The 18,839-nt window shown below is 39.2% G+C and overlaps 1 protein-coding gene and 1 long non-coding RNA gene across 2 annotated transcripts in view; one reads left to right on the top strand and one right to left on the bottom strand.

Annotated features, from left to right (window-relative positions):
- Positions 1-18,839, top strand: part of LOC119740231 (WD repeat-containing protein 1-A-like) — a 141,943-nt gene that overhangs the window by 89,604 nt on the left and 33,500 nt on the right. The window contains exons 7-9 of the mRNA XM_038215470.1: positions 1,681-1,770; positions 6,309-6,400; positions 12,434-12,575. Coding sequence (XP_038071398.1) covers positions 1,681-1,770; positions 6,309-6,400; positions 12,434-12,575 — 324 coding nt within the window. The remainder of the gene's footprint in view (positions 1-1,680; positions 1,771-6,308; positions 6,401-12,433; positions 12,576-18,839) is intronic.
- LOC119735763 lies at positions 14,374-14,974 on the bottom strand. Its single transcript, XR_005272225.1, has 2 exons — positions 14,602-14,974; positions 14,374-14,452 (listed from the first exon to the last, which is right to left on the bottom strand). It is a non-coding gene; the product is annotated as an uncharacterized LOC119735763 (long non-coding RNA).

Genomic DNA, 18,839 nt, shown 5'->3' on the forward strand with positions numbered 1-18,839 from the left:
CCGACTAAACTAGTCCCATATCTAAATGTACGCGTGCGTACGAGCATACCTACCTAAACTGACGTGACCTCTTCACGCATGCAAAATGTAAAGGGCCTGTCACATTATATGCACTCTCATAGGAGACCTTACGGCGACCAATTTTTTTTCATAAATTTAACAATCGCAGCGAGGACGCAATAAAATGACAACTTTCTGTCTCAAAGAAGCTCAAGCTACGCTCATACTGTGCTCTTCCCGCGCTTACGATGCGTTCAACTCGCTCTCTATGCGCCCCTGTCAAGCCCAATTACTCAATCTAGTCGCTGCCGCTGCGTTGTCACTGCGCCCACACTACGCTCTGCTCGCTGTAGATACGTCCTAGTAGCATGCGTCGCGCTCTCTGTTCGACCAAAATACGCTCATGTGACGTCACATGCACTGTATAAATACCACGACAAAAACGGTTAAAACAAAGTCCAGTTTAAAAAAAAGTATTATACAAGTTCATCGCAGTCGAGTTACTTTCTCATGAAGACTACGTCGACTGCCTTGCGCCTAAGCTGCCTCAATGCCATTTCAATGTCGCACGATTCACACTCGCACAGCGCCCGAGTTGCGTCATTACGGCGCCCTGGCCAGAGCGCAGAGGTGTTGCGATTGTTTTGAGCATGTTCAAAGACCTTTGCGCTCATCGGAGACCATTAAGACCCTCTTGCGCCCATCTGGCGACCCATGTAGTTGTCGCTGCGATCTAGTAGTTGTTGTTGCGCCCCGGCTATTTTTCAAGGACGCAGTGAGAGCGCATAAGATCGCAGACTATGGTGTTCTAAAGACGCCAAATCTGCGTCGCGTCGTGCTTTCACGTCGTGCCGTCGCGTCTTACCGTCGCGTCGTGCCGTCGTCCGTCGCGTCGTGCCGTCGCCCGTCGCGTCGTGCCGTCGCGTCGTGCCGTCGCCCGTCGCGTCGTGCCGTCGCCCGTTGCGTCGTGCCGTCGCCCGTCGCGTTGTCCCGTCTTGACAATAGGTGGCGCGCTGTTTCGATTGTCTTATTCTAATCAATGCTGGAGAACGTCTTGAACTCCCTTGGCCTTGGCCATCTATTGGAAGCGTTTTGCTGTGTAGACGTGCGTGTGGTTTGTTTTGTTTGGGTCAAAGTGCACGGGCTCTGATTGGCTATCGTGTAAAATATGTGCATCAGATATTTTTGGCCGAGATCGGCCGAGAATGTAACGAAACCTATAAGGACTTGGCCACGGTTGCGTCAAGGCTGTCTTTCGCCTCGACTGCGGCCGCGTATACTGCACGGTGTGTACATAGTACGTACATGAACGTATACGTACCGGCAAAGTGCGCGGCGTACGAGTGCCGTGACAAGTAGGGTAAAACGGCTACCGGATCGGACCGTTTGTTCAGGGAAAAAGCTTGGCTTGCCAGACTTGGTCAAGGCTACTTTCACACCGGCGGAAGGCGCCCCTTTTTCTGGATAAGTGCCCCTTTTTTGTGTTGCCCCCCCCCCCTCAAGTTTGAAAAGTGTTCCGCCGCCCACGTTGATCAATTTAAGTCTTCAGGAAATGATAATGTAAATCAGCTGAATTTCCAATTACACAACTTGTACATGAAATAACACAGATATTCTATTGAAAGTTCTAATGTCATACACATTTATCTTCTTTTTAAGATTCATGATTTTTTTCCTTAGGCGTTGTTGCATACTGGACAAGAAGGTGAACTGGTAGGTGAGCTGCCAGATGTGGACGATTTTGCAGCCCACAGAGGCCCTGTATATTCGGTGAGTGTATTCATATTTTATCAAGTATTTCATTCTTTGTTGTCAGTACATGCTGTCTTCGAAAAATGGCAACTGTAATACAAGAAGAATAAATATCCATATCCCGCGACTCATTTTAAAACTTGTTTTGGGGAGGGGCAATAGGATCATATGTATTTATCCCCAAAGTATACCTAGTGAAAAAAACCTCAACCGAATAATTATTCAAAACTCTTACTTGGACCAAAGACCGGACTGGTTGTCACACAGTCACTTTTGAAAACCAACTAGACACTTCTCAATATTCTATATACAATATACAAGCAAATTTATTTACACAAAATCCCAAAATTTCAGAAAAATATATATTCACAAATCCAAATAATTTATACGACTCGACTTATTCAAATTCACGTACAGATTTCCAATAAATTCCCAATCTGCAAACTTCTTCAAATTTGGTATTGCTCAACCCTTCAATAGATTAATAATCTCAAAAATAAATCACTTCCAAATTCAACTACGAGAATTTCCAATATCAATCCATTCTCAAAAACCAAAATTTTCGCGAAATGTGATCAATAACCTTAAATTGCAAATTTCACTTGAGTTTCAATATCTATACGAAACTCACTTAAACTTCCAAGAAATTAACCGTCTTCAAAATCTCTTCCAAAATACAGTCTCAAAACGTCTACTAAAAATAATCTCAAATTCTACAATGTATCAACCCAACAACTTCAACTACAATATCTATATCAAATTTAATTTCTGTTTTCAACTTCCAAATTTCACATCAAATTTCATCAGTTTTCAACGCGGGTAAACCTTTTTTGAGTTTTCAAATCAAACTTTCAATCTAAACCGTTTTACAATCTTCCACTGAAAACCTCGATATCAATTAACGACAATCAAGAATAACCTCAATTGTGAACCTCACTATAGAATTGAACTTTTCCTCCAACTGAGCTCTTCAAAATCTTGTGAAAATCTTCCAACTTCAATTTACATATGCCATGAACCTTCTGCTGTTTTTAGCAAGTTTTACCTCAGGAAATCTTAATATTTACAAAATTTTCCCGACACTTGATACATTCTCAGTCCTAAATGTTCCGGGGACATCACAGTTTATAGAGGTAGGTGATGAAGTTGGCGATGCTGTAGTGCAACACCCCGATTCCCGTCCAACAGAACAGGTGGTACCGGTAGGGGAAGTACAGGTAGATCTCGGCACACAACATAGATGGTGTAAAAGTGGCTCAACTTCAAATCCCGGAATTACGTGCCATCTAAAGAATTAATATTATACCAAAATCCAATTCACTATATCGAAACCTTAAATTTTTAAGCCTAAAGAAAAACAGAATTATTTTTTATCTTCATATTTTCACAAAGTACCTTAATCTTACACTGTCTTTATTAACGATTATGAGATTTATTACAATCATATAAAAGAAAAATCAACGTAAAAATGGTGACGAATAATAAAACCAAAATTTGTGTAAACTTACGGTTAGGAGTTTCTTCACTCGAATATATCAGAGAATCTGCTTGTCACACAAGGCTATTTAAATAGTCAGCACTTTTTAGGCAATAACACACTGGATATTTTTGGCAAAGCAAAGCTCAAAGGTCCTGCGAAATATTGACTCTTCTGCCATCGGTCTCTCGTCTCTAGCCAATCAGGGTATTGGGGAAATAAATACACACAGACTGGTTCTTAAAGAAACTTTATTCACTTAAAGGAACAACTTGTACAAACTTACTGGTAAAATAAGAAAATTACATATCAAAATACGAAAAATACAGATCAAATGTGACACTGGTACTAAACACCCCTAGAAAATACTCCGTCTGGCTGGCTTTCATTCCGAAGAAATCAAGAAACATGGTGATTTCCAACGAGCAGTCTATGTGACCAGTCAAAGTCAGTCAACCGTGTACAGACCAACTTGTAGGCACAGCCAGCTTATCGGTTTCCCACAGCCAAAGCAATTAAAGCTCTATCAAGTTACATTTACGGTCACAGCCAGTCAATTCTGCTTTATATTTAGGCTGGATATTCTTAACTGTTGAAAACAGTCACTTGATTGATTTTGACTGTAAGGACTACTTGGCACAGAGAGTCAATCTATGTTTGCATAGGAGGGTTAATATGGTAGCTTATTCTCACAGGAGATTCCTTGCAATTAAGCGACTTAAAAGGCCAACGAAATAACTTGTTTTGGCAATTAGTTTCCATCAGTCACGAAACTACAGGGTGAGTAAAAAAAACGAAACCCAAATATTGGGACCGTTTTAGGGAAGTTCTTCATATAGCACTTTCAAAATCTAGGATATAAAAGCCCAATTCATAAGCTTTCTCTTAGTACAAGCATTATTCAAATCAAAGCACTCAATGTACTTTTCAAGTAACGGAATTTTAAACACAATCACCGTTTTAAGGTTCTGTCCACGGATCACAAAAAAAGGTCAGTGTTCTTTCAACAAAACGAAAAGAAATCACATCGGGATGTGTGTGAATTGTTTTCGTTTTGCTGAAAGAACGCACACCTTTTTTGTGATCCGTGGACAGAACCTTCAAACGGTCGTTGTGTAACTTCAAATTCTGTTACTTGAAAAGTACATAAGTGATTTGAATGATTCTTGTACTAAAAGAAAGCTTATGAATTGGGCTTTCATATCCTAGATTTTGAAAGTGCTATATGCAGAACTTCAATACAACAATAGTCCCGACATTTGGGTTTTGTTTTTTTACTCATCCTGTACATGGCATAAAGTTAAATATCCTGCATTTGACTCGTTTGAATGTATCTCATACTAAACTGAGTCAAAACTTTGAGGTGGTCCGTTTTCATTTCAGCCAAGTCCACATTCTCATGGAATTGCCCATGTATGAGATGGATAATATTTTGAAGAAACCATCACCATTGATAAAGTGTGCATTTACTATTACTATAAGGTACTAGCAATATTACCAACCAGCAACAGCTTGGAAAGCTATGGAGGGCCAGTTTGGACAAATTTCATGGAACAGCTACCTACACAATTTACATATAGCACACAAACATCTAAGCTTATGTAACCCAGAAAATTGACATATGGGGACTCAACTCGACACAAATAATTTAATACAAGACGAGGATCTAAGAACAAGTCGCGAACTATTTTATTAAAAAAAGGATTTTGAAATGAAACAAACTCGGGGCCAAAAACCAGCAAAAGTTAAAACTAAGTAAAACCCAGGTAAAAAAAAAACAACCTTAAAACCAGAACCTTAAAACAAAAAGAGAAAAACCTAAGACCAAAAGTAAAACCAAGTTAAAACCAACACAGAGCGTCAAAATAATGAACCTTAGTCAATATGCAATCTGACTGAAACATTAGAATCAAGAAAAGACAAGAATAGAAAGAAAACAAATAAGAAATAATATCCAAAGAAGATTATATTAAATTGGTTATATTAAAAGAAGATATTAAATTGGTTATATAGTGCAGTCTAACTCAATGTTACGCCATGGATCCTGCACACAAGGATAAACGACTGTTCTGGGCGCTTGTACAAAATGCACTGAGCTGACTTGCCTTAATTTGTTAGACGCGTGATAACGGGCATTAATACCCGCTGGCATGTTAATTGCAGAGTTCCAGGTGTGCCATTGTGTCGGGTTTTTGCATGACATCCAAAACGGAAATATTCATTAAACTGTGGGCAAAAGTTCTTGTTGTGTAAGATATAATTGTTCCAAAATTGTTAAAAAAATAAATACTTCAGGATATAACAGATGGTATTGTGCAGTTTTTGTCGTCATAGATGAAGTATTTACCCGGGAAATAAACGTCAAATTTCGAGGAGAACACCGTTTACCCAAATTTCGTTGTTAATTAGGCTTTCATAAAAAAAAAAGTTTTAGAGAGATGTGGTCCCGAACCGACAAAACAAATGCGACATTTCATAGTTCATTTTAAAGCTAAAGATATTGTGCTCGGCGTTAACATGGTTATGTAGTTATCACTTACCAGACTTTTTTTTCCCAATAATACAGACCAAAAAGTAGACTCATGAATATTCAAAATATAATTAGCTGGCTTGACAGACTTCGACACCAGATCGGGCGCAGAGCCCTGCAAATCTGAAAGCCGCCGCGCGCAGGGGTCTTTGTTGACAAGTATTCATGGTATATTTGCCACCAATACGGGCCGTTATCGCGCGCCTAACTAGGAGTTTGGCGAGTCGTTAACCCTTGTGTGTTGGATCTGTGATTACACGAGGTCACTAATAAGTGTTGGTCTTCTGTATTCGAAGCCCACAGGAGAAAACTCGTGACAAGTTTCCTTTGCAAAGCACAAAGGTCACATTTTGCAAATCAAAGTGTTTAATAAAAACATGCAAATCACTTGCAAACTTGTAGGCATACAAAAATTGAGGGCGCACTTGGTCCCCCTACATTGCTAGACAATATTATAGCTATTTACAATTAGACTCTGATCTTTGTTATCTTTCACGGTTTCAAAAAAAACTTGGTTTATTTTTCTTTCTCCTTTTTTGGTCTTTGAAGGTGTACTTTAGTCCTGACAGTAAACGGCTCCTTACTGCATCTGGCGACAGAACTGTCAAAATGTGGGATGTTGAAACACGGCAGCTTATCACGTAAGCAAACAGATTTGGAATCTACCTGCATTTAAATCCTTTGATGAAAATAAATCTGCCTGGAATAAAGCCTTTTAAGGACAAACAAGTTATTTATTGAGTGGTCGGGCACAACCCGACCACTCTCTATTATTGTTCCGATTAATCTTTATTTTTTTTTCCGTACGGCACGTTTCCGCGGGTTTTCTCCTAAACGGTTTATGGTACGAACTTGTAACTTTCAACATATATCGGCCCTCATCCCTAGTGGTGCATATTACTCTGACGTCATGATGACGTCATCGGGTGTCAAATTACAAGCAATTTTCGTTGACAAAATGATGATATTCTTTCACCTATGACTCTTGAACAAAATGATCAATTGTTTTCCAACCTTGTAATCAGATAGACCATTAATAGATGAACATTTTTTGTCGTGTACGTTAACTCGCTTGACCTTTACTTCCGGGTCTACCGGAAGGTCAAAGTTAGATCAATTCAAAACGAAGACTTTAGCCTGAAATCAAAACAAAGCAACAATTCTTCAAAACGGTTTATGGTATGATCATAAAACCTTGTGTGAACGTGTACCATGTAACGAAGATGTTGTAAATTTTGTTACGTCATCATGACGTCATCAGGTATCAAATTACAAGCGATTTAAGGGCAACTTTTGACAAAATAGTTTGCGTTATATCTTTTAAACTAAATAGAGTATCGTGTTTGTTTTTTCGCGAGGTTGTAGACTATGCCGTGAGAAACATTTCGTGTTCCCGGACACAAAACCGCATGACCTTCACTTCCGGTGTTACCGGAAGTGCAATAAAAACCGAACATAACTCAAAAGCGGAAGCATTTTACTACACACATCAAATTAGGAAAGTGTTTAGTGAGGAATGTCAGACAAATAAAACAGTGTGATGACGTCATCTTTCGAAAGGGCGCCCCCTAGCGGCACATAAAATAGTGTGAGCTTTCTTTAATTTGACAACCATCCGTTCAAATTTTACCAAATCGCCCCTTGATATTCTTTGATTAACCACATATAACTTGGCATGGTTTCAAATTCATGACGTCATCAGACCAGAAGTTACTTCTATGAGAATTTGAAAACGATCATATTTTAAATGTAATTCTTTCAATTGATCCATGTCGATCTTAGCCCCAAAAAAATATCCATTACAATGTTCACCTTTGCTTCCAAATACTGTGTCGTCATCAAACCGGATGGTGGGTGTGATGAATACATACGTTATTTTACTTTACAATGAACATCTCTTTCCGTTTTTGAATAATGACGTCATCAACCAAGAAATAACTTGCATACATGTGTACATAAAATGCTTACTGAAATTGATCACACCATTAAAGATGTATTTTTTTACTTGAAGATAAGAATAACTGATTTTACTGGAAATGATTTTATTTCGAAATCCTTTGTTCTTACATAAAAATATTCATAACTTAAAGGAAAAATGCAGTGGAATTCAGCTCATCTTGTTTTCATGCACATTACTATGTGTTGCAACAATACATACAAGATCTTAATACTTGTTTTCATTGGAAGTGACAAGAAAGTGGTAGTTTTTCAATTATTAGTAAATTCTTTCATCAATATATAAGAGGGTGCTATTTTGCTTTTGTCACACAAGGTACTCCTTGCCAAAGGTGCGTTATGAACAGTACAAAAATTAGTCCTTCAAAGTTACCCACAAAAAAATGTTTGAAGAAATATGTGCCACAACGATTGTCCAAATAAGCTGTTTTACATGATAAACAATAAAAATTGGAATGTACTCCAAGAAAATAAGAAAACTTTGACATATATTTGTATACACAAAGCTATGGAGACACTACGGTTCTGCCTTGAATGACATCACGCTTTGGCTCATGAATATGGAAATTTTCATTAGCATAAAAGCTTAAATGTTGAAATTTCTCTCTTTTACTGCTACAGAGGAGGTGGAAACTTCATAGTTACATGGCAAGAAAGCTGTTTTAAATGTATTGAAGTCATATAAATCCTATTACATGTTCCCGTTAACTGGACAGTGTTTCATAAAATAGTTGTCTACCCGACCACTCTGCGTTTGTAACAACAAACGCGAAACTCTAGTTTCTTCTTCTTTTTCTATAGCAACTTACTAGCGCTGTGCATGCCTTTCATGAGAGCAGTTTCAGTTGTTATTTACATTCAATTATAATAAAATTACATTAAAGAATAGAATATAATGTACATCATTGGCATTTGCTGTAATTTTCAGAAATTAACTATTTGAGGGGTTAGTATAATAGATCAAATATTGTTACACTGACATGTTTGAAGTTTTGTGTTCGAAAATGCTGGAACAACCAAGAAAAACAAAAATGTTCAAGTAGTCTGGTTCCCTGACTCCACTAAAGATGAAATGGATCAATTTATAGATGCCGGAAAATTGTAAGGTAAGGGAACCAGTTGTAGCTGGCCTGCACCCGTTCATGAACATGTAACCAAAAGCAAACAAAATTTGGACTGAACCTTGTACATTTGGAGCAGTAGTTGAAAAATGGTTAGGTTTTTCCCACGGTGGTCAGCCGACCATTGTTGGAAATGTACCATTTTCTTGAAAATGACTTCACACCAGGTGCCATAATTTTACAGGATGCTTAAGACTGTCATTTACCAACATCCTAGTAAGGTATAAAAACTTGGTAGTATTATTTTTCGATGTTTGCTTATGTTGTATATTCCCTTTGACGTATCGCCGTTCCCGAGTTAGCACGCTCAAGTTAGACAAACATGGATTTTTCGTACGATTTGATTGTTTTCCATTTTATTTTGCAACTGGACATGCAACTGCAGCTGCAACTGGAAAATATTTCACCAGCTGCGTATTCTTGAAACAGAGACTAGTCACAAAATGCACATGCGTATAGTCTGCGTTTTATATTGCGCCGCATTCCTTCTGTCGGCCAAGCAATCCGAATAGCTCAGTCGATACGCTGTGCATGGCGTTATCAAGATAATGGGGTTTGACGCTAGTCACGTGACCGTCATCATTCTTGTCCATGTAAACGTAATTCTTGTTTGAAATAAAACCAATTACAGTTGTAGGAAATGAAATTTCATTAAATCCTTCGTACTCGGAAGAACAAGTACTCGTACTCGTACTCGGTACTCGGAAGTACGAGTACTCGTACTCGTACTCGGACGTTCAAGTACTCGTACTCGGAGACCTGTTCTTGTACTCGGAAGCACTCGTACTCGTACTCGTACTCGGCAACTTAGATACTCGTCAGTACTCGGTACTCGGAAAAAGTACTCGACTACAACACTGCACTCAAGAAGGCGTCTCTATTTGTGACCATCAAAACCACCAGACCCATGGCAGTAGCTGTAATAAAAAATTAAAATTACCGTACATATTAAGTAATCTCATCAAATGTTTCGATAAAGAAAAATTTAAATATTGCCATCAAAAACGTTTTATCTCCGCAGTATATGTGTACACATCCTTAGTTATGCTATATTGATAAATTTACGGTGCATTTTATATTTTAAGTATTTCTAAACAGTGTTTGTTAAAATAGCATTGTTCATCAAAAGAGTATTCAATATTCTGTATTTACCAACCACATGTATCTCAGTTGTTTCATTTCAGACTAGAACGGTAACTTATTTATTTCACGCAATCCGTATTCAAGATCAATAAAATGCATTGACCCTATAATTCAACGTATTTAGAATCCAAGTATGTGCAAGTGTACAGTCAATATTACAAGGATATGCGATATCGAAACTTCGTCATTTTATGCACAACAATTTTCATATAGACTTGGCTTTCAACCTGTGATATTTATGGCATAAAAATGTTTCCAAGAGTGCTATTTAAATTAACATCAAAATTACAAAGTTGAAACACCGTACCGGAGCAGTTGCGGCCTGTGTACCTATGCCTTACGATATTTGGGCAAAATATGTGCATGTACATGTACACAATGTGTGTATGTACATAAGCGTACTAATTTATAACCATGGCAAAACCACGTACGAAACGCAGCAAAATACAATAAAGCTGGGTCGAAATAAGGTGTGGCTGGCTGCAGCGATGACGAGCAGTCAAGTGGCCCAGGCTACCAAGGAATAGGCCTTTCTATTGTTTGTAAACATTGGCACCATTTTGTATGGGCTGCCGTAAGCGCATAAATTGAAGCCGTGGTTCAACATATTTTTCCAAAAAAGTCCTCATAACGCCATAAACAAATAGTAAAAAGGCATATGTGGGAATTATTTTGTAGCCGTGTTGAAATTGTTGCATTTTCAAGTATCAAATAATATTTTGGTGATAGTAATAACTGTTCTTCATTTTTGCAGTGTTGGACCTTCCATAGTTTTGCAGGCCGTGGTTGGTAAAAATGCAGTTTGCCAACCATGCGCAGAAAGGTCTAAAAAAGGTTTTTCGCACTGTATGGCCGTTTGCAAATTAATTACGCAACTCGGTATGCTATATTCAATGGAAAACACAAGAGGGCGCTCGCAATGCTTCGACAACTTTCGCATCACTCGTTTATGTTAAAAAATATAAGACATCGACAAAGAAACTTTTTACAGACGGGACCTGGCAGCATAATTACAGGAATTTTAGTCTGGCCAGTCACAGACATTTCTCCAACTTGTTGAACTATAGATCGTCCATTTAAAAAAAAGCAGAAATGTACACAAATGTTAAGTTTTTTTAACTGAATCTAACGTGACTAGTTATGCTGCATCATGCACAACGTGATAACTGAAATGTTTGTACGGTGTTCGCAATGCACGTGTGTGTCATTTGACCGAATGTTTAATGGTGGCTAGGTTTTTCCATCCCCAAGGGTATTTCGGTAACTCTATTTCTTTAACATTGATTTTTCCATTTTTTTAATCTCATCTGCATATATCATGAACAAAACATTATTTTTGTAATAAGTTTCTTATGGCCTAGATTTTATAGGCACCAAATTTTGAAAAGTATGGCACGTCATCATGAGTCATCAAAAATGCGATTTCTGTTTCATCACAGAATCAGTCATTAAATTCAACATCCCATTCATCATTAAATCACAGATATACATGAAACTGAACATTAGGAAACACAATTCTGCATGGACACACAAAGTATAAACTGGAAACATCTCGGAAGGCAGAAAATATTTTTTTTGGAATTTCGTAATTCGTTTTCACGAATTCCTAATTCGTTCGCACGAATTACTAATTCGTGGGAACGAATTAGTAATTCGTTCGAACGAATTAGTAATTCGTTCGAACGAATTACTAGGCCTAATTCGTTCGAACGAATTAGTAATTCATTCGAACGAATTAGTAATTCGTGCGAACTAATTACTAATTCGTGCGAACGAATTACTAATTCGTGCGAACGAATTACTAATTCGTGCGAACGAATTACTAATTCGTGCGAACGAATTAGTAATTCGTGCGAACAAATTACTCATTCGTGCAAACGAATTAGTAATTCGTGCGAACGAATTAGCAAACTCCCAAAAAAAATTTCCACCCTGTCCCTTCCCGGGCTTCATAGAAAAGCCAGTTGCATTGTCCATAGACATTTATCAACATATCTAGTTTCCATTTTGTTCCCTCATGTTTTTAGGGACCGAAGTAAAGTCGAAATCCTCATAGCGTACACCCCATTGCAATGTCGTTTAGGGCGTAAATCGCGTCCGGGGCCCGCTTAAGGGCCCCGGGGAGGTTTGGATTCTAAACGCTCTGTGGCGCGATCTGAGGCAATTTCTGGTCACTTAAACCAATGTTTTTGAGCAAAAGATTATCTTTTGAACATCATTTTCGGCTTCGGAGTCACTGAATCAGCCATTCTTTGCTGTACAATCATTATGTAGGCAACAAGTTCATTTTGGGACCCAGAAAAGTGACGGGAAACGATAACCCCTATTTGAAAAGTTGTCCTCTCCCTCTCCCGCCGTCCACCACCGATAGACACCAACACGGCTAGGCGAGTCGATCGTGTAAAAAAAAGAGCCCAGAACACTGCTTCTAACTTCCTTTTTTTCACATTCTAGGACTTTTAATATGGGCACGGCATATGTAGACCAGCAGGTCGCTGTCCTGTGGCAAGAAGATTACATCTTGTCTCTTTCCTTGAGGAATGACATATATTACCTGGACAGGAACAACCCTGACACTCCACTGCGGATTATCAAGGTGAATAGAGTCAGTAATAATAGCGAATAAATATCGTCCTGTGCCAAGGAAAAGGACACTAGCAGCTCAGTAGCACAGGCATGCAAAAAAATTAGTTACACTTTTAAAGGTTTTGTCTTCCCATTTCTAAATTATAAATCACATAAAGCTGAGATTTTGACTCAAGAAATTCGTGAATGAATATTGTATTTGAACATTTCTATTAAGGGAATACATTGTGCTTGTGAGGTTTTAAACACTAAGACCGGTTGGAGTCTGGGCGCTGATAATAACCCGAGCCGAAGGCGAAGGTAATTTACTGCGTCCAGACTCCAACCGGTCTTAAACATAGTGTATTCCCATTCATCAATATCTTTTTATTGTCCGATAGCAAGATTCTGATTCTGATTCCCTCATCCTACTTCAGACTAAGCAGAGCAATTTATAGTCGGCCGGGAATTGTCAGGTCAGAGAACCAGACTCAGTTTAGCTGGCTTGCTCCAATTCACGGATGTGAAACTGATTGCCAAAAATGTGGACTGACTACCGGTACATTCGGTAATATGGGGGGCAGTATTTGAAGAGAAAAAAAAATCCCCAACGATCGTTGGAAATTCATTCAAGAATTCCCTTTAATTTTCTTGAAAATGAGACCACATCACTGTGCCATGATTTCACAGGATGCTTAATAAGACTGTATTCACTCGCAGTCAAGTGGTATTTCATTATAATTTGGTAGTTTTGATAATATGCTACTCACAAATGTCGTATAAATTGTGGACTGCTGTGGTGTGGGATATGACGCTTTTGACACCCAAGGGGCATAGCACCCGCCGAGGCGAATCGTACCAATACTTCAAAAGGATATAATATTATGGTTGTAACTTACTTTGTGAAAAATATATTAAATCACTCCAATGTACCTTTTGATAATTGGAGGTTTTGATGTCCTTGGTGCCAAACATGAGACTGAGGGTTTGACGTTGCAGTTCTCGTTGCACAAAGATTCCACACAACGATTCTGGCACTTTCCACATACGCCGCAAGGCGCGTATTGAACGCAGTGCGATGTCACCCTCAGTGCGTGATATGCATTTTTATTGTTTAGACACATGGTCGTCTAATAGACCAATGCATTACAGTACCCATGCACACGATATAACAATAGCTGTTAATCAAATCTTTGGAATGATTATGTTCTGCGCGACTCTGGCAGTCTGACTGGATACAATCCCAACCCATTAACCATCCTGGGCTGAAAGTTGCAAAGCATGTATAGTGGCAAAATAAAGCAACAACAACTGTTGACAAGTTAAATACAAGTGTCCACTAATTGTTATGGGAATAAATGGAATTTGTCTGTGCTGGTCACTGCTTCACGCACACACAAAAGGAAAGATTTTGAAAGTTCTGACGTTTTTCAGAATTTTCGATCTCACCAGCTGACCATGACGCAGTACATGTTATATTATTATCATTTTTCTTCTTTTTTTTGGTGCTGTTGAGGTCAAATCAATTGTAACAATGATTTTTATTAATTCATGTCTTTTATTCATTAATCATAAATCAACAACAACCAAAAGACATGGAGGAAACCTAGAACATCATGAACATGAAAGACGAATCAAAAGAAACAGTCTAAATGTCAATGAAGCAAGGAACTAGAAATTAATGTAGAAGTAAGAGACAAATTGACAAATTAAATAATTAACAATTTAGCATAATGTAGTGGTCGGCCCTGCTGTCTTATTCAGAGGGGGGAGACTCGTCCACCAGTTAAGGAGGATGGGAGGCAATCACCAAGCGTGGACAATCATCATCGGTTTCTGTCATTAGTTGATTGGTTGATTTATTGATGATCCAGTTGAGATACAATATTTCAATGGAATATAAAAACCCTGTACAATGAAATAGAAAAGCAGACGCTGTGTATTAAAGTTTGCATGTCACAGCGTACACACTATACGTACAATACACGTACATGTACCTTCAGTTTGTTTACAATTTCGGTACAAAATGTGTCGAAAGAAATGCCTTAAATTCTCACCCCGACGTCTTCAAATCTTTCCCTTAAATGATTCCAAAAGCAGCTATACAGCACTTCACTTCAGTTGGTGGGCTGTTCAGATATGGGCCTTCAGATTTTAGCTCGCAAAAGATGGTTTTTGATGTGAATTTGGCTCACATCATGCAACGGCATGGTCCGAAGAAAAAGGAACAGGACGTGCCAATCCTGCACGTAGGCCACTTACTTCCGGAAAAGCCCGAAGAAGTCCGAAGCACAAAAACCCAGATTTACTTTAGTAAAATATCATATTTCAGGAGTGATCTAATATTATGAGAAAACTATAAATGTATTTTGCCAACTTATACATGCCCAATAAAATAGTAAGAATAAAGTTTGAGAAATTATAAGAACGTTTTTGGTTGTAACTATGTAGTTGCCGAACGCACTTAGCAACCACGAGTCAGTGACGTCATCATGCTTATGGCGCGTACGTAACTTCTTAAAGGGGAATTCCCAGATCCCTACACGTTCCCTGCTTGAACACCATACGTCCCGGATGGTGACTTAACTATCAAATCAAATATCAATATCTTATAAATCAGAATAAGACATTTTTGAGGTGTTAACTTGAGAACGTTACTTCAAAATGTGAAAAATTACATATTACATATACTACAACCTCTGAAGCATCCTCTAATAACAAACATATACAAAACCTTTCATGTAATACAATACACAATGGACTAATGGTAAAACAAAGAGCAACTTAGTTAGTGGCATGGGCGAACCCGAACTCAAAGTGAGCAGATGCCTTAAACTACTCTTAAGGCTACAAACAGTGCTCAAACATCAAGCATATGACCAAGTCCAATATAGATGACCTGTATGAAAATACATGGTACAAACCATATTATGTCCTCAACAATATGTAAAATAAATTATCATCTTAACAATCAGATATATAATGCAAAATAAGTAGGCTATCCTTTGCCCAGAAATACAAAGAAAATTTCTGTTCTTCTCGAACATTTACATGTAAAACTAACTGTCAAAGTGAACTTCAATGATTGCAAATGGCAAGAATGTCACAAAACTTTAAGTCACAGATTCAAAAGTGATATATCTAGACATTTCATGTTAAGATAATCAAGGTACTTGTTCAAAACCATCTCAATTGTAGTTTGAGAGCATACCGCTACACACGCACATGATAATAAATGATGGAGTCAAAATACAAGCTTTATAATTTACTGGCATTATTCCTGCAAGTGGAGCGGAAATTAAATAATCATAGCATCAGCACCAAATGTTTAAAATACACACACAAAACTTAGGTAACTGATTGATTCATGAATGTGTACATCCTCACAGTAATCATGAAATAAACACTTTGAGATTCCTCTATCCACTCTAGATTAGAACCAAAAACTTATTGGTACATGCCTCCCTATCTAAATAATGTCTCACTCAACGTGATTTGCTACGGTAGAATGCATCCTTTATACCCTTACAATATTTGGTCATGCCATCTGGGGTCAAATGACACCCATCGACAAGGTACTTTGGGTAGTTCACACGTTTCTGAGGGTACATGTGTGCCCTAGGGTACTCCTGTATGCGCCTGGCAATGAGTGCGTTAAAGCGTTTCACTCTGTGATTGAATGTAGACAGAGGCACTTGGTTTGCTCGTACAATGCGAGACCTCCGAATGACCGTAAAGATCATGATACACCTTGGTGAAATACCATTGAGACCCAAAGTGTCTAAAAACTGAATTGTTTTATCAACCAGAACTTGAGGTGTGACCTCAACATTACATAGGTCGTTTGTCCCCATATCAATACACAATGTATCAATGGTTTTGGATTTCATTTGCCGAGTATAGTGTGCAGTGTTTGAAAAGAACCTTCCGTAAGTTAGGCCTGGGTGACCCTCTATGTACACATCGCACTCACTACTTAATCCTATGTAATCTCCTGCTGATTGGTGGTTTCTCTGAGCCTCTCTTAAAACCCTGGTCGGAAACGAATGACCAAAAAGAAACAAAAGGGGTTGCTCCGACATCTTGAGCTGGAAAGTACAAAATATTTGTCATTGCAGTACATGTAATCAGCCAATGATTAAGGCAAACAATTTAGTGAGGTAAACAATTAAGATAAACAGCTTTCTGAGGCAAACAGTTAAAGTCGACTGTTCATTAAGGTAAACAACGATTCATTGACGTTAACAACGATTCATTATAGGACGATTCATTGAGGTGGCTAATGCCAGATCCTGCAGAGCAGGCCGCCTCACCTTATTGCAGATTCTACAGGAGGAATTTGTTTCTGAAGCTGGGCCTCCTAGGACTGGTTTCCAAATCGATTAACACTTGGCCAGTAGTCAGACTGATGCTTTCCCAGATTTCCACTGTTGGAAATCAAGCAATGCTTTGCGGAGGATCATCTGATAATCCAGCTCCTATAACATAACACAAGAGTATCATGGGACAGATAAACTCACACCTTATCCAAATCCTATACCATATTGGCTTCAACTCCTTTCCCGCTAATATCAAGGATCGCGATCGCGACACAACGCACGCGTTATAGCAAAGGTGAAAATTAGCTAATCAACAAAATGGTACGACCAGCACCGCGCCTCGCACACAACATGTACGCATAAAGATCAGCATAGGCCCAAATATTTAGACATGGTTAAGTCCAATGTTATATACAATGTTATATACATGTACATGTAGATATTGTCAGGTGCGTCGAAGAGGAGGTCATTGAGGTGGCTTATGCCAGATCCTGCAGAGCAGGCCGCCTCACCTCATCTCATTGCAGATTCTACATGTAGATAATCTTTATCCTGCTACACTAGCGCGTCAGCAGGTAACTACGTTTATCCCTACTCTATAATCAATAGCAATAGTAATTTGCCCTCTCCCAAATCGAGGTTAACTATGAGAAAGCATCTTATAATAATAATGCAACTAGAAAAACAACTTTACAAACGGCACCACAATCATCCCCTTAGAAACATCAGAATGTGAGGCACAGGCAACTAAGTAATTTCATCTGGCCAACGACCTGACCGTTTACGCCTAAGCCTCTCAGAACGACGGACATCTGGTTCCTTTGTCGGCTGAGGTTCTGGAATAGCTCTTGGTTCGCTATCTGGAACCGAAGGTTTGGGATGCCTTTCTCCATCCGCTCGCTTAGCTATGATCAAATCACCATCTGAGTCAGATTCGCTTTCTTCCGAACTAGGTCTCATGGTATCACCACAAGTAGGAAGTGGAAGGTCGATCAATGCCTCCTCTTGTAACAAGGGCAACAAGCTCCTTGGGTCCAGTATTAGGGAACCTCTGTTTACCCACTTCACCGGACCACCAAGAGCCGGTCGGACCGCTAACAGATCCTGCTCTGCATTACACTTGACGACCACGTACTGTTCCTCTTTGAAATGATCCTCTAACTTGTGCCTTTGTTTAAAGGCATGTTGCTTCATCAAAACCCGATCCCCAATCGCGAGTGGGTGAGCCTTTGCCTTCTTGTCGTACTGCCGTTTATTGGCCTCAGCAGCCCGTCTCAGCCGCTCTGCTGCCACTTTGTGTGCACATTGAATGAATTTAGCCTGTTGCGCGATAACACTTTCTTCCCAGCTATTGTGTGTTTTGTTCAGCAAGTGATCAAGGGGTACCATTGGTTCACGCCCAAACATTAGAGAGTATGGCGTATAACCAGTGACGCTGTGGGGCGTTGAGTTGTACATGAAAACCAAATGCTGCAACAATTCTGGCCATTGGTTTCGCTTTTTACCCTCAAGCGACTTGATCAACCCATACAGAGTGCGGTTGAACCTCTCGGTTTGACCATTCCCCTGCGGGTGGTAGGGGCTAGTATGCGTTTTGGTTATGCCATACAGAAGGCACAGTTCTCGAATAAGGCGGCTTTCGAAATTTCGCCCCTGATCGGAATGGATTTGGGCAGGGACCCCATAGTGCACAAACCAATGGTCACGCAGCATACGGGCTACTGTGGCGGCAGTTTGATCCCGACAAGGCACAGCGATGGCAAACTTTGTAAAAGAGTCCGTCATCACGAGGACATCTTCCACTTTACCACGCCCAGGATCCAACTTTGCGAAATCGATAGCTAATCGTTCCAATGGTCTGAATGCCAGAAGATGCCTCATTGGAGGTCGGACTTTGGGAGTAGGGGCCTTAGCTACGGTGCAATGGAAACAGTTCTTTATGTGCTCCCGAACATGACCTGCTATGCCAAGCCAAT

Source organism: Patiria miniata, unplaced genomic scaffold (genome assembly GCF_015706575.1).
Source record: "Patiria miniata isolate m_02_andy unplaced genomic scaffold, ASM1570657v1 HiC_scaffold_10, whole genome shotgun sequence".
NCBI classification, from domain to species: domain Eukaryota; kingdom Metazoa; phylum Echinodermata; class Asteroidea; order Valvatida; family Asterinidae; genus Patiria; species Patiria miniata.